The following is a 15,174-nucleotide window of genomic DNA, read 5'->3' on the forward strand; positions in this document are numbered from 1 at the left end:
TTCAATAAGAATAGACCACTCTTTAAGGGTGCATGACCATAAAAGATATTACTCATATAAATAGAACAACCATTATTCTCTGATTTAAATGAATAACTGTCTCGCATTAAACAAGACCCAGATATAATGTTCATGCTCAACGCTGGCACCAAATAACAATTATTTAGGTCTAATACTAATCCCGAAGGTAGATGTAGAGGTAGCGTGCCGACCGCGATCACATCGACTTTGGAACCGTTTCCCACGCGCATCGTTACCTCGTCCTTAGCCAATCTTCGCTTAATCCGTAGTCCCTGTTTCGTGTTTCAAATATTAGCAACAGAACCAGTATCAAATACCCAGGTGCTACTGCGAGCATTAGTAAGGTACACATCAATAACATGTATATCACATATACCTTTGTTCATCTTGCCATCCTTCTTATCCTCCAAATACATGGGGCAGTTCCGCTTCCAGTGACCAGTCTGCTTGCAGTAGAAGCACTCAGTTTCAGGCTTAGGTCCAGACTTGGGTTTCTTCTCTTGAGCAGCAACTTGCTTGTTGTTCTTCTTGAAGTTCCCCTTCTTCTTCCCTTTGCCCTTTTTCTTGAAACTAGTGGTCTTGTTGACCATCAACACTTGATGCTCCTTTTTGATTTCTACCTCCGCAGCTTTCAGCATTGCGAAGAGCTCGGGAATAGTCTTATTCATCCCTTGCATATCATAGTTCATCACGAAGCTCTTGTAGCTTGGTGGTAGTGATTGGAGAATTCTGTCAATGACGCAATCATCTGGAAGATTAACTCCCATCTGAATCAAGTGATTATTATACCCAGAAATTTTGAGTATATGCTCATTGACAGAACTGTTCTCCTCCATCTTGCAGCTATAGAACTTATTGGAGACTTCATATCTCTCAATCCGGGCATTTGCTTGAAATATTAACTTCAACTCCTGGAACATCTCATATGCTCCATGACGTTCAAAACATCGTTGAAGTCCCGATTCTAAGCCGTAAAGCATGGCACACTGAACTATCGAGTAGTCATCAGCTTTGCTCTGCCAGACGTTCATAACATCTGGTGTTTCTCCAGCAGCAGGCCTGGCACCCAGCGGTGCTTCCAGGACGTAATTCTTCTATGCAGCAATGAGGATAATCCTCAAGTTACGGACCCAGTCCGTGTAATTGCTACCATCATCTTTCAACTTTGCTTTCTCAAGGAACGCATTAAAATTCAACGGAACAACAACACGGGCCATCTATCTACAATCAAACATACATAAGCAAGATACTATCAGGTACTAAGTTCATGATAAACTTAAGTTCAATTAATCAAATTACTTAAAGAACTCCCACTTAGATAGACATCTCTCTAATCCTCTAAGTGATCACGTGATCCAAATCAACTAAACCATGTCCGATCATCACGTGAGATGGAGTAGCTTCATTGGTGAACATCATTATGTTGATCATATCTACTATATGATTCACGCTCGACCTTTCGGTCTCCGTGTTCCGAGGCCATATCTGCATATGCTTGGCATGTCAAGTATAACCTGAGTATTCTGCGTGTGCAACTGTTTTGCAGCCGTTGTATTTGAACGTAGAGCCTATCACACCCGATCATCACGTGGTGTCTCAGCACGAAGAACTTTTGCAATGGTGCATACTCAGGGAGAACACTTCTTGATAATTTTAGTGAGAGATCATCTTATAATGCTACCGTCAATCAAAGCAAGATAAGATGCATAAAAGATAAACATCACATGCAATCAATATAAGTGATATGATAGTCATCATCATCTTGTGCCTGTGATCTCCATCTCCGAAGCACCGTCATGATCACCATCGTCACCGGCGCGACACCTTGATCTCCATCGTAGCATCGTTGTCCTCTCGCCAATCTTATGCTTCCACGACTATCGCTACCGCTTAGTGATAAAGTAAAGCATTACAGTGCGATTGCATTGCATACAATAAAGCGACAACCATATGGCTCCTGCCAGTTGCCGATAACTCGGTTACAAAACATGATCATCTCATACAATAAAATTCAGCATCATGTCTTGACCATATCACATCACAACATGCCCTGCAAAAACAAATTAGACGTCCTCTACTTTGTTGTTGCAAGTTTTACGTGGCTGCTACGGGCTTAAGCAAGAACCAATCTTACCTACGCATCAAAACCACAACGATAGTTTGTCAAGTTGGTGCTGTTTTAACCTTCGCAAGGACCGGGCGTAGCCTCACTTGGTTCAACTAAAGTTGGAGAAACTGTCACCCGCAAGCCACCTATGTGCAAGGCACGTCGGGAGAACCGGTCTCGCGTAAGCGTACGCGTAATGTCGGTCCGGGCCGCTTCGTCCAACAATACCGCCGAACCAAAGTATGACATGCTGGTAAGCAGTATGACTTATATCGTCCACAACTCACTTGTTTTCTACTCGTGCATATAACATCAACACATAAAACCTAGGCTCGGATGCCACTGTTGGGGAACGTAGTAATTTCAAAAAAATTCCTACGCACACGCAAGATCATGGTGATGCACAACAACGAGAGGGGAGAGTGTGATCTAGGTACCCTTGTAGATCGACAACGGAAGCGTTTGGTTGATGTAGTCGTACGTCTCTACAGCCCGACCGATCAAGCACCGAAACTACGACACCTCCGAGTTCTAGCACACGTTCAGCTCGATGACGGTCCCCGGACTCCGATCCAGCAAAGTGTCGGGGAAGAGTTCTGTCAGCACGACGGCGTGGTGACGATCTTGATGTACTACTGTCGCAGGGCTTAGCCTAAGCACCGCTACAATATTATCGAGGACTATGGTGGCAGGGGGCGCCGCACACGGCAAAGAATATGATCACGTGGATCAACTTGTGTTCCTCTGGGGTGCCCCTGCCTCCGTATATAAAGGCTCAAGGGGGGGGGGGTGCGGCCAGCCTAGGAGAGGCGCGCCAGGAGGAGTCCTACTCCCTCCGGGAGTAGGATCCCCCCCAATCCTAGTTGGAATAGGATTCGCGGAGGGGGGAAAGGAGAAAGGGGGGCCGGCCCCCTCTCCTTGTCCTATTCGGACCAAGGGAGGGGAGGGGCGCGCGGCCCATCTCAGGCCACCTCTTCTCTTTTCCACTAAGGCCCACTAAGGCCCATATAGCTCCCGGGGGGTTCCGGTAACCTCCCCGTACTCCGGTAAAATCCCAATTTCACCCGAAACACTTCCGATATCCAAACATAGGCTTCCAATATATCAATCTTTATGTCTCGACCATTTCGAGACTCCTCGTCATGTCCATGATCACATCCAGGACTCTGAACAACCTTCGGTACATCAAAACGTATAAACTCATAATATAACTGTCATCGAAACCTTAAGCGTGCGGACCCTACGGGTTCGAGAACAATGTAGACATGACCAAGACACGTCTCCGGTCAATAACCAATAGCGGGACCTGGATGCCCATATTGGCTCCTATATATTCTACGAAGACCTTTATCGGTCAGACCGCATAACAACATACGTTGTTCCCTTTGTCATCGGTATGTTACTTGCCCGAGATTCGATCGTCGGTATGCAATACCTAGCTCAATCTCGTTACCGGCAAGTCTCTTTACTCGTTCCGTAATACATCATCCCGCAACTAACTCATCAGTTGCAATGCTTCCAAGGCTTAAGTGATGTGCATTACCGAGAGGGCCCAGAGATACCTCTCCGACGATCGGAGTGACAAATCCTAATCTCGAAATACGTCAACCCAACATGTACCTTTGGAGACACCTGTAGAGCACCTTTATAATCACCCAGTTACGTTGTGACGTTTGGTAGCACACAAAGTGTTCCTCCGGCACACGGGAGTTACATAATCTCATAGTCATAGGAACATGTATATGTCATGAAGAAAGCAATAGCAACATACTAAACGATTGGGTGCTAAGCTAATGGAATGGGTCATGTCAATCAGATCATTCAACTAATGATGTGATCCCGTTAATCAAATGACAACTCTTTGTCCATGGTTAGGAAACATAACCATCTTTAATTAACGAGCTAGTCAAGTAGAGGCATACTAGTGACACTCTGTTTGTCTATGTATTCACACATGTATTATGTTTCCGGTTAATACAATTCTAGCATGAATAATAAACCTTTATCATGATATAAGGAAATAAATAATAACTTTATTATTGCCTCTAGGGCATATTTCCTTCAGCCGGGATGATGAAGATGGCCACCGGAGATGATTCCCCTCTCCAGCAGGGTGCCGGAACGGGTCTAGATTGGTTTTCGGTGGCTACGGAGCCCTGCAGCGGCGTAACTTCTGATCTAGGTTAACCCCTAAGGGTTTTAGAATATTTAGGAATTTATAGTGCAAAGAAGGGGTGCGGGAGGGCACCGAGGTGGGCACAACCCACCTCGGGGCACCCCCCAGGTGCAGCTCTGGCCCAATGGGTTCCTTCTGGTCCAAAAACAGTCTCCGTAAAATTTCGTGGTGTTTGTATTCCATTTGATATTGATTTCCTGTGATGTAAAAAACATGCAAAAAACAGTAACTGGCACTGGGCACTGGTCAATAGGTTAGTTACAAAAAATGATATAAAGTTGCCATAAAATGATTGTAAAGCACCCAAGAATGATAAAATAACAACATGAGTACTTCATAAATTATAGATACGTTGGAGACGTATCAGTATGTCTCCTTATAAAATGGTTTATGGAAAAGCTTGTCATTTGGCTCTTGAGTTAGAACATAAAGCATATTGGGAAATCAAAGAACTCAATTATGATTTCAAATTTGCTAGTGAAAAGAGGTTATTTGATACTAGTTCTTTAGATGAATGGAGAACCCAAGCTTATGAAAATGCAAAGTTATTCAAAGAAAAAGTTAAAAGATGACATGACAAAAGGATCCAAAAGCGTGCGTTTAGAGCCGGAGAATATGTTCTTTGGTAAAACTCTTGTTTTAGATTTTTTGCAGAAAAGCTCCTCTCAAAATGGGAAGGCCCATATTTCATCAAGCAGGTTTACCAGTCTGAAGCCATCAAAATAAATAACTCCAAAGGTACTAACCCGAAGGTTGTCACTGAGCAATGAATAAAGCATTATATCTCAGGTACGCCTATTAATGTTGAAAGTAATATCATCCAAACCATATCATCGGAAGAACACATAAAAGAGTCCTTCCCGAACACTCCAGAATCATGAAAATAAGGAGGTACGTCATACGGTAAGTAAACGGACTCCGGAAAATCCGCAAAAATATTTTTTATCAGTTTTGGAATATTTTAGAATTTTGGAAATAAAGAAACTTTCAGGAAGCGTCCCTGGTGGGCACAATACATCATGTTGCGTCAGACTTGCCTGGCGCGCCCAGGTGGGTTGTGCCCACCTGGGACACCTCCCGTACTCTGCTTTTCTACCTTATACTTACCCTCCAAGATAAAAAAAATCTATATATACTTTCTGAACCTGTTGATCACCGTATCGCGGAGAAATCCTTTGCTCTCTTTTCTTGCTGTTTTCTGTCAAATCTGTTGGGCCAGGCATCATGTCTTCTTCTTCCTCCAACCACGTGGAAGAGGATGCTTGGTTGATGAAGATCGAGCTGAAGAGAGAAGAGCCCGCGGGAGCTATCGAAGGTGATGCAAGGTGATCGCGATACACAATGATGGTGGATACTATCTCGAGAACACTAAAGGGTGACAGAGATGTGAAGATCACGCATGTGAAGCGTGAAAAAATGGTGTGAGCCACTTTGTAGTTAGTTTTAGTAGGTTTGAGAATCGCACGGCCGTGTGGATTGATTCAGGTCTGGGAGCTGCCCCACAACTTTGTAAGGTGGATTGCCACTTGATTTTGAGTAATAAAAACACCCTATTCCCCTTCAGAAAAATATACAGTAGAACTTATCCACTGGAATCGATGGAGTAAAACAAAGCCGCTGACCTAAGCCGACCCGCCAAATCTTGATAGCTTCATTTATACTATGTTCCAAAAGACTTTGGAGTACTCCTGCTGTGTCTCGACTCTCAAGTCTCAACCAATCACTGGATGGAAGGCCCAAATGGATTTTTCTGCGAAGACTTGAGAAGACTTGATATTTTCAAATGCAGTTGCTTCGCCCCAAATGAAATAGATTTCCTTCCGTTCCTACTTCCAAATTCTTCGTCGTCTCCCCCAAAACTAAATGGAACCGAGGAGACCGACCAAGCCGGCCGCAGAGGAGGAGGGGCCGATGGAGGCCTGTGAGGTCACCCGCCTGCAAGAGGAGCTCTTGTGGGCAGCGCTGTCCAGCACGTCACCTCGCGACGCCTGCCGTGCCGCAGCGGTCTCCCCGGCCTTCCGTGTGGCGGCCGACTCGGACGCTCTCTGGGCCAGCTTTCTGCCCTGCGGTCGTGACCTTCCGCCGCTCGCTGACGGAGAGTCGACGCCATGCAGGAAGAAGGACCTGTTCCTCCGCCTCTCCGGCAGCCCCGTCCTCCTCCCATGCGGACTCGTGGTACGTATACACGGTAGCCGGATCACCCAGCTCAACAATAAATTTGGTTTTCGGGCTAATCATACTTGTCGCATCCAGAGCATGTGGCTGGACAGGGAGACCGGCGCCAGGTGCTACATGGTGCCGGCGAGGGAGCTGTCCATCGGATGAGGCACTCTCGCCGACTCGAGGTACTACCTTCCCTCATTCCGTTATTCTGTTCTTCGAGTTCCGTTGCAGCTAGCTTATGTTGCTCAATGAACAATGGTGCTAGCACATATATAGTCAGAACATTGGATAATGATCCATGACTGAGTCATGACTACATGTATGTATGTGGAATTAAACTATCATGAAAGACAAGTAGCAGTTATTAGTTCCCATCATCAGTGAGCTTTGCAACTTTTGTTCTCTCTGTGCACATTTTGTAGCGATGCTATCTAGCTAAATGGGTGCAACTTAATTATGATATTTTTTGATCTTCATCTTCGTTATGAATCCTAAACCTATACGTATTCGACTCTAGGTTTTCCGAGAGTGCTCAACTCAGACTAGTTTCCTGGCAGTATATCCGCGGCAAGATACATAGCAAGATGCTCTCCCAAGGCTCAGCATACTCTGTGTACATGGTGTACAAGTTAGCCAACGATTCATATGGGTTGACCGACGGTTACTACGGCCAAGAATTGCCGGTCCAGAAGGCATCAGTGAGCGTTGGAGGCACTCACCAAACCCGCAAGGTCTGCCTCCAACCTAACCCGCAAAGAAGCATGAGACGGAACTATCATGCAGCGCTTCCTCGCAAAAGAGCTGATGGTTGGATCGAGCTGGAGCTGGGCGAGTTTATTTGCGAGGGGCACGAATATGGCGATGTGTCCTTCGGTCTGTCAGAGATGAATGATTTGAGAAGGAAGAACGGTCTTATCGTGCAGGGTATTGAGATTAGGCATAAGATTTGAGGAGGCATCCACACCGAGTCCCGAGCCAGTCCCGATGGACAGGGCGACACACAACCCAATGGCTGGCGACGGCCTCCACCGAGTGATGAGTGTTGTTTTTGCGCTCATCACACTGCTGTCTAAATCAGATAATTATCCCAGTATTTTTTTAGAAATTCACTCTCATGTTGTCACTAATGACTAACGAATGCGAGAGATCGTGAAATTTTTGGTTTAATATGTTTCTGCAAAACCTAAACATGGAAAGAAAACATCACTTATGAGGAAAAAATAAAAATGAAGTAAGGAATGAAGGAATTGGAGGCATAACAAAGCAACCAGAGTGCAAGAGGGCATTCGGTACGAGTGAATGCTTGTACCGAACTCGAGAAGCACTAGTGCAGAACCGAGCAATAGCACCGGTTCGTAAAGCCCTTTAGTGCCGGTTCCATAACCGACACTAAAGTGTGGGCACTAAAGGCCCCCCCTCCCTTTAGTACCGGTTCAGCACGAACCGGTGCTAAAGGGAAACCATGTGGCACGAGCCAGCTCCAGGGGCCGGGAGCCCTTTAGTACCGGTTGGTAAATGTTTGTGGGTTTTATTTTATTTTGTATTTTTCAATTAAATTTGTGTTATCAATTTAATTTAGGATTGTTTTACGTTATAATGAGTTGTAGTCGTCATCATCATCATCATCATCGCATATTAATAAATAAATAAACTCTAGCTAGCTAAAAATTATCGTAGTCGTCTAATTACCACTATTTAATCATCATAGTCATTACCGCTAACTATCTAATCATCACCAACACTGGCTAGCTTAAAGAGGAAACATTCACTTTGTAACAGAAGCAAAGATATCATCGAGTTCAACATAATCATCACCAACATCAAAGTTCAGGACACGGACATGAGACACTAATTAAGAGCATGAACTAGTGCTGCTCCCTCTCAGGTAGAATAGCATAGAACATGTATAGCTCTCCTGATTCATCATACTGGAGCATGCTGATGAATCTGTCTCCTAATCTTGGGTTGCGCTTCTCCTTGCTGCCCCTAGTATTTCTCTGCGATCGTTAACAATTTTGCTTCAATCTTTCACTATTAAGCATTCTTCGCTTTCAGAAATCCTGAATGCACTCATGTGCAATGTAGAATATCTTGGCCATAAGCTAACCATTGACATGTCACCTTTAGTCTCGATCCACTAAGGCACAACTGTCATCGGAAGTCCCTGTTGAAGAACATTGTATAGTAATTAATATACTAAGCAATGAAAGTTTAGCTTCAAAAATAATGTATGCAAAAGATGCACTAATTAAGAACAAATAGTTAAAATCTTACCATCTTTCGATTATAGATGTGATCGTAGTTCAATACGATTACCATTGGTCGCACGTTTTGAGTACTAACATTTCTAAGTTCAGGAATTTTTTTTGTCTTGACAGTATTAAGATCCTCAAGCCATGAAACATAATGACTTATCTCCTCGCAGTTTAGTTGAGCCCCGGGGCAGTAGTAGGTCCTGTCTATCAAGCGCCGGACATGTTTGCTTGAACCGAAATAAGCTGACAATACAAATTAGTTGTCAACTATTTTTGAATAAACTGTATTAAAGACATAAATATATGCATGCATGGTTGAGAAAAACTCACATAATGGTAGAACTGGAGGCGTTTGCACATCGACCCAGATGTCTATATTACCTTCAATATCATCTTCCGGACGAATATCAAAGGTGACAACCATACCAGGCTCAAATACATAAGCCTTGCATAGTGCTTGCCAAGTTTTGCATTCAAAATGGATGTATGTGTCTCCATTATATAATTTGACGTTGAAAGTATACCCATGCTTCGTCTTCAAGTAAACTCTTTTTACCTCCATATCATCTATAGCACTAAAACCTATATTATCCAAGACAAAAATTCTTGCATGGCAGGGGATGCGCTAGTAGAATAGTGAAAATTTAAAATTATAAGTTGAAGCAAATGAAGCATAAGTTTTGCATTCAAATAATATTTGACAAAGTGACTTACTGTATCAACTTTGAATGTCTCAACCAGCTTGATGCTGAAGCGCCTACCATCAACAAGGAAATTTCTGTCGCACAGGCCGAGCTGGTCTTCACAGTGTTCGCACATAATGAAATATTTTTCGTCGTCAGATGACATTTCCTATGTTCATATAGGTGAAACATTAAACACCTATTACTATCTAACATTAATTAATATCTAGCCAAATATATATTCATCTAACATTTGACATTAATATATCTAACTATATTCATCTCTAACAATTGACATTACTATATATTTAACTTTTCTATCTAATTCATCTAACATTCGACATTAATCTAACATTTATATAAACTCAAAATATATAAAAAATTAAATAAACAGAAAAACTCATTAACAAATAATATTTTAATTAGATCATCAAATCTCAGATACCTAAATTTTCTTATTAAAAATAAACTAGTTATATTAATTATTGAACTAGTTCAAATCTCATATACCTAAATAAACTAGTTATATTAATTATTGAACTAGTTCAAATCTCATATACCTAAATAAACTAGTTCGACAATTTTCTTACTAAAAATAAACTAGTTATATTAATTATTGAACTAGTTCAAATCTCATATACCTAAATAAACTAGTTCGATAATTTTCTTACTAAAAATAAACTAGTTATATTAATTATTCAACTAGTTCAAATCTCTAGTTCAACAATTTTCTATCTATCTAACATTCGACATTAATCAAACATTCGATCATCTAATAAACTTTTCTAAAAAATAGAAAATAAGTAAAAAAATGTGTGTGTGTGTATGTGTGTGTGTAGTGTGTACGTATATATGTGTGTGTATGTGTGTATGTGGGCGGCCCCGTACGTCGCCGCCCCGTACGTACGAGCGGGGGCGCCGGCGTACGGGGCGGGGGCGGCGGCGTACGTACGGGCGGGGGCGCCGCCGTACGGGCCGGGTGCGACGACGACGGACGGCGGCGCGGCGGGTATACGCGAGAGCGAGAGACGTACGGGACCGCGGTGGGACGACGACGGACGGCGGCGCGTGGCGTTCGCGGCGGCGGAGCGAGACGGCGACGACGACGGGCGCCGGCGGGGACAGCGACGACAACGACGGACGACGGGCGACGGGCGGCGAGGACGGGTTTGAGCGGCGCGCGAGAGGTTGGAGACGAAAGAACTAGGGAGATCTAAATGAATTTTCGTAAGTGTTGTATATATAGGAGAGGCCTTTAGTACCGGTTGGAGCCACCAACCGGTACTAAAGGCCAACTTTGGCCAGGCGAAGAGGCGGGAAGAGCAGGCCTTTAGTACCGGTTGGTGGCTCCAACCGGTACTAAAGGGTGGTCTTTAGTACCGGTTGGAGCCACCAACCGGTACTAAAGGCCTCGCGCTACCAGCCCAAAGTTTAGTCCCACCTCGCCGGGCGAAGGGCAACCGCACTGGTTTATAAACCCAGCCGCGGCTACCTCTTCGAACTCCTCTATATAGCAGGTTTGTGGGCCTAAACTCTGCGCGCTGTCCTGTGAGTCTGCTGGGCCTTTAAGGCCTGTAATTGCACGCCTGTGGCCTAGCAGGCCCATAGGCCAGCGCCCCAATTTTTTTATAGTTTTTTCTTTTCTGCTTTCTTTTCTTCTATTTATTTCTGCGTAGTTTTTTGTATAGTTTTTACTTTTCTGTTATATTTATTTTCTTATATTTATTTGTGAGTAGTTTTATTCATCTAGTTTGCCAAAATTTAACATTTTCAGAGTTCATTTTATAGTGATTTTCAATTTCACGGTCATTTTGTGAATGATTGAAAAATAGCAAATATTTTTTTTCTTTTCTGCTTTATTTTTTCTTCTATTTATTTCTGATTAGTTTTTTTCTTTTCTGCTATATTTATTTTCTTCTATTTATTTCTGAGTAGTTTTTTATATAGTTTTTTTCTTTTCTGCTATTTTTTCTTTTCTGCAAAACTTGATGGTCAAAGTCTGGAGTTATAACCAAAGTTTAAAAAAAAGAAATGCCGACGTGCAATTAGTTTTTGCCATAACAGAAGAAGTGCGGAGTTGTAATACGTTATTAAAAGTAAAAAAAGGTGCAATGCTCGTTAATTTGCTTCAAGCCTTTCGGAATAGTGTAAACTGCACTGCGCGTAGCTCCGTGCAATCTACTATATTCCTGAAGGCTTGAAGCTAAGCAACGTGAGCATTGAGCCTCTTCTTCATCGTCTCTGCACTCAGGGCTTATAAACCGCTCCTAGTCCCTTTCTCTTGGCGAGGTGGGACTAAAAACAGCTTGCCATAACCTCATTAGTACCGGTTCGTGGTACGAACCGGCACTAAATGGTGATGGTGGGGCCATAGCCTGACCACAGGCTGACACAGCCTCTTTAGTACCGGTTCGTGGCATGAACCGGTACTAAAGGTTCGCCACGAACCGGTGCTATTGATCGCCGCCACGAACCGGTGCTATTGTACACATTAGTGACGGCTGAAATTCAAACCGGCACTATTGTGCTTCACGTTTGACCCTTTTTCTACTAGTGAAGGTCCAACTGATCAACCTTTATAAAGGGGCCAACACTATAATCCCAACAAAGAGATCACCATTCGCGACATCTTCGAACCCTCACCCTTGCTATTTCTCAACTCATCTCCTTAGCCGCCACCATCATCACTGCAGTAATCCCTCTGCAAGTTAGTCATACCTGTAATCGTGTATCTTAGCCAACAACTATTGTAAAACATATTATAAATAAAACATTCCTGTTTATGTCTTCTTTAGTGAGTTCATCTTGTGATCCGATCATCATGTGTGAGTAATTTGGTAAGGCTATGGTTGTGGCGTCCCTTTGCAACCTGATGTGTTTGTACAAGGGATTGATGAAATGACTTTGATTATTTAACATCATGTATGTGCCCGATTGCAATGGAGTTGTCTCTTGTTTTCTTCTCGTTCTAAGGCCCTGCAAGTTACTTGGACCCCGTACCGTATATCTATCAAGGAGGAGGTAAGAAGTGAGGAGGACACGTAACTATGCTGCTCCTTCACCTACATATTCCTTTAGATTGGATCTGCACAAAACTAGGTTGAATACCAAATTCCTTTGCTTTTGATATTCAATAAGAATCAGATGAGCTTCCTTTTTCTATCTATTTTTTTTCTTCTCACACTCTAGCTTCAAAGAGCCCGCAGCTCGAGGAGGAGTTGTTCTACCTGAAGAATGAAGACCTTCTAATGGGCTGACAACTCCTAAACCCATTAATAATTACAACAATTTTATTTTCTAAGGAAACTCTAAAAAATAATATATACTTGCCAATAATTTTTCAAATCAAGTTCTTAAAAATCTGAACTTATTTTAGAAAAATGTTTGTGTAATTTATTAAAGTGTCGGTACCTTGAAAATGGTCATCTAATTTCAAAAGTGGTGTTCATGCATTACTTTTTTTATTCATGTAATTTTAAAAAAGCGTTGACACTTTTAAAGGAATCATTCATTTTTTCATATAACTTCAAAAGTATAACACTCATGTATATTGTTTTAAAGTTAGGTTGGGCTAGTGCAGTTGGTTGAGGGCCGAAGCACGATGGATTTGGGCCGGGCCGGCCTCGCAGGGCTTAAATTTCAACTTTATTTCAGTCATCTGAGCCTGCATCCATGAGCAACATTTGTTGAAAAACTTGCTTAGCTTTCTTCGCCCCAAATTAATGAAATGCTTCGTCGCTAAGCCTTTGGCAGCATTTCCACTAGTAGTAGATCGAACCGAGGAGGAGGAGGAGGAACCCATGGAGTCCTGCGAGATCGCGCGCCTGCCGGAGGAGCTCGTGTCGGCGGCGCTCTCCCTCACGTCGCCGCGCGACGCCTGCCGCGCCGCGGCGGTCTCCCCGGCCTTCCGCGCAGCCGCCGACTCGGACGCCGTCTGGGCCTGCTTCCTACCGCCGCTCGCCGACCAACCGCCGCTCGCTGACGGAGAGGCGCTGCTGGCGTGCGGGAAGAAGGACCTGTTCCTCCGCCTCTCCGGCAGCTCCGTCCTCCTCCCAGGCGGACTCATGGTACGTAACTTAGTAACTACGTATACAGGGCCAAGCCCAATAGCAAACCCATGGACTATATTTGTTCGATTGCTAATGAATTCAACTCGCGATGGTGCAGAGCATGTGGCTGGACAGGGAGACCGCCGCCAAGTGCTACATGGTGGCGGCGAGGGAGCTGTCCATCGCGTGGCGCGACACACCGCAACACTGGACCTGGATCCCTCTCGAGGACTCCAGATTCCTTCCTACCTCCCTTTTGTTTTACCCTTGCAGTTCCCCTGCTAGCTTGTGTTGCAGAATCAATGATGCTACCTGCATTCGTTGTCATCTGATTGCAGTTGAAATCCATCATTTTGAAACTTTTGTTGCGTACGTACTTTCGTTGTGGACCTGTGGTGTTACTCGTCCAATTTCAGTCGGGTTGAAGGTCCTGAGTTCTGAATTCTGAGTTCTGACGACATATATGAACGTACCATGGTGTACAATGTGAGCCAATACACAGAATAGTCACCAGCAGGAGTCATCACGAAATTAATTAGCAGTTGGTTATGTTGATCACCAAAGTCAATTTGCAACTTAGTTTGTTCTTTGAGTACTCGGTCGCGCGTGATCGATGCTAGATGGTTTTCTTCAAAGTTATGCAGCTGTTTGGTTTTCGTTTTCATCTTTGTTACGGATCCTAACCCAATTTTTGAATCCTGGTTCTCCGACAGTGCTGAACTCATCTGGGTTTGTTGGTTGGAAATCCGCGGCAAGATACACAGCAAGATGCTGTCCCAAGGCTCAACTTACGCCGTTTACACCGTGTACAAGCTAGCAGAGGAGCCCGACGGGCTCAACTTTCCGGTCAATGCATCGGTGAGCGTTGGAGGAAGCATTCTTGCGTCCAAGGTCTGCCTCCAACGTGACCCGCACATGATCCATCCCGAGGACGTAGCGCTCCCTCATCAAAGGGTCGATGGTTGGATGGAGCTGGAGTTGGGTGAGTTTATTTGTGAGGCGGGTGAAGATGGCGACGTGTCCTTTGGCCTGTCAGAGACTGAATCTTTGTACTGTAAGAGCGGTCTCATCTTGCAGGGCATCGAGATCAGGTGTAAGAATTAGATCAGTCTAATTAAGGGAATGAGCTTTTGGGATCAGCCGAACGCATCCCGCAGAGTTGTCGAGTGCACAGGGGAAACTAATTAAGGAGGCATATTTGTTCATCATGTTATTAAACTAATGTGCTATCTTAGATTTCATTCAGATAGATGAATCCTTTTTGTTTATTCAATATTGTAAGAAGAAACAGTTAATGAGGAGGGGAATATTACCCTCCTTGTATTATATATCGATCCTTCGTGAGGTGAATGAAGAGATCTGATCCATGTGGTTTAGCCAGCACAACATGGTACTCGCATTACAAAGCTTCTTTAGATCAAAGATAAGGTGCTTCGTTACTGAACTTTCATGCATGCAAATGAAACATCAGGGGGTAGAAAATGTACATGAAAGTAACAAAATGTGGATACTATGACCGAGTAAACAATCACAATCTTTGAATCATTTAATTATTCTCAAATATGAAAATAATGTTAACCTTTAGGACAAACTGTTTGCTTCTTCTTTGGAGCCTCCAGCCTTTTGCTGATTTCTTGGATTCGAGTGATGACATGGCCTCACCGACAATAATGTTGTACCTGAACGAGACGCACCTGAAAACGAAGTGGCGCAACTGCCA

General features: G+C 43.7%; 1 protein-coding gene and 1 pseudogene across 1 annotated transcript; both read left to right on the forward strand.

Annotated features, from left to right (window-relative positions):
- The first annotated feature begins 6,209 nt into the window (after positions 1–6,209).
- LOC119332955 lies at positions 6,210–7,417 on the forward strand (annotated as a pseudogene).
- A 5,788-nt stretch (positions 7,418–13,205) lies between these two features.
- LOC119327914 (F-box protein At2g02240-like) lies at positions 13,206–14,558 on the forward strand. The gene is made up of 3 exons (XM_037600982.1): positions 13,206–13,472; positions 13,573–13,690; positions 14,155–14,558. Exons 1-3 carry the CDS (start codon positions 13,206–13,208, stop codon positions 14,556–14,558), a joined length of 789 nt encoding a protein of 262 aa, XP_037456879.1.
- Positions 14,559–15,174: the final 616 nt, after the last annotated feature.

The sequence above is a fragment of the Triticum dicoccoides genome, chromosome 7A, assembly GCF_002162155.2.
Source record: "Triticum dicoccoides isolate Atlit2015 ecotype Zavitan chromosome 7A, WEW_v2.0, whole genome shotgun sequence".
NCBI classification, from domain to species: domain Eukaryota; kingdom Viridiplantae; phylum Streptophyta; class Magnoliopsida; order Poales; family Poaceae; genus Triticum; species Triticum dicoccoides.

What these genes read in the sequence shown, in the direction of transcription:
- LOC119327914 (XM_037600982.1), top strand. Translation starts at nt 13,206, where the DNA reads ATGGAGTCCTGCGAGATCGCGCGCCTGCCGGAGGAGCTCGTGTCGGCG. An exon ending in TCCTCCCAGGCGGACTCATG is followed by an intron (nt 13,473 to 13,572) that starts GTACGTAACTTA and finishes GCGATGGTGCAG; the next exon opens with AGCATGTGGCTGGACAGGGA. An exon ending in GATCCCTCTCGAGGACTCCA is followed by an intron (nt 13,691 to 14,154) that starts GATTCCTTCCTA and finishes TTTTTGAATCCT; the next exon opens with GGTTCTCCGACAGTGCTGAA.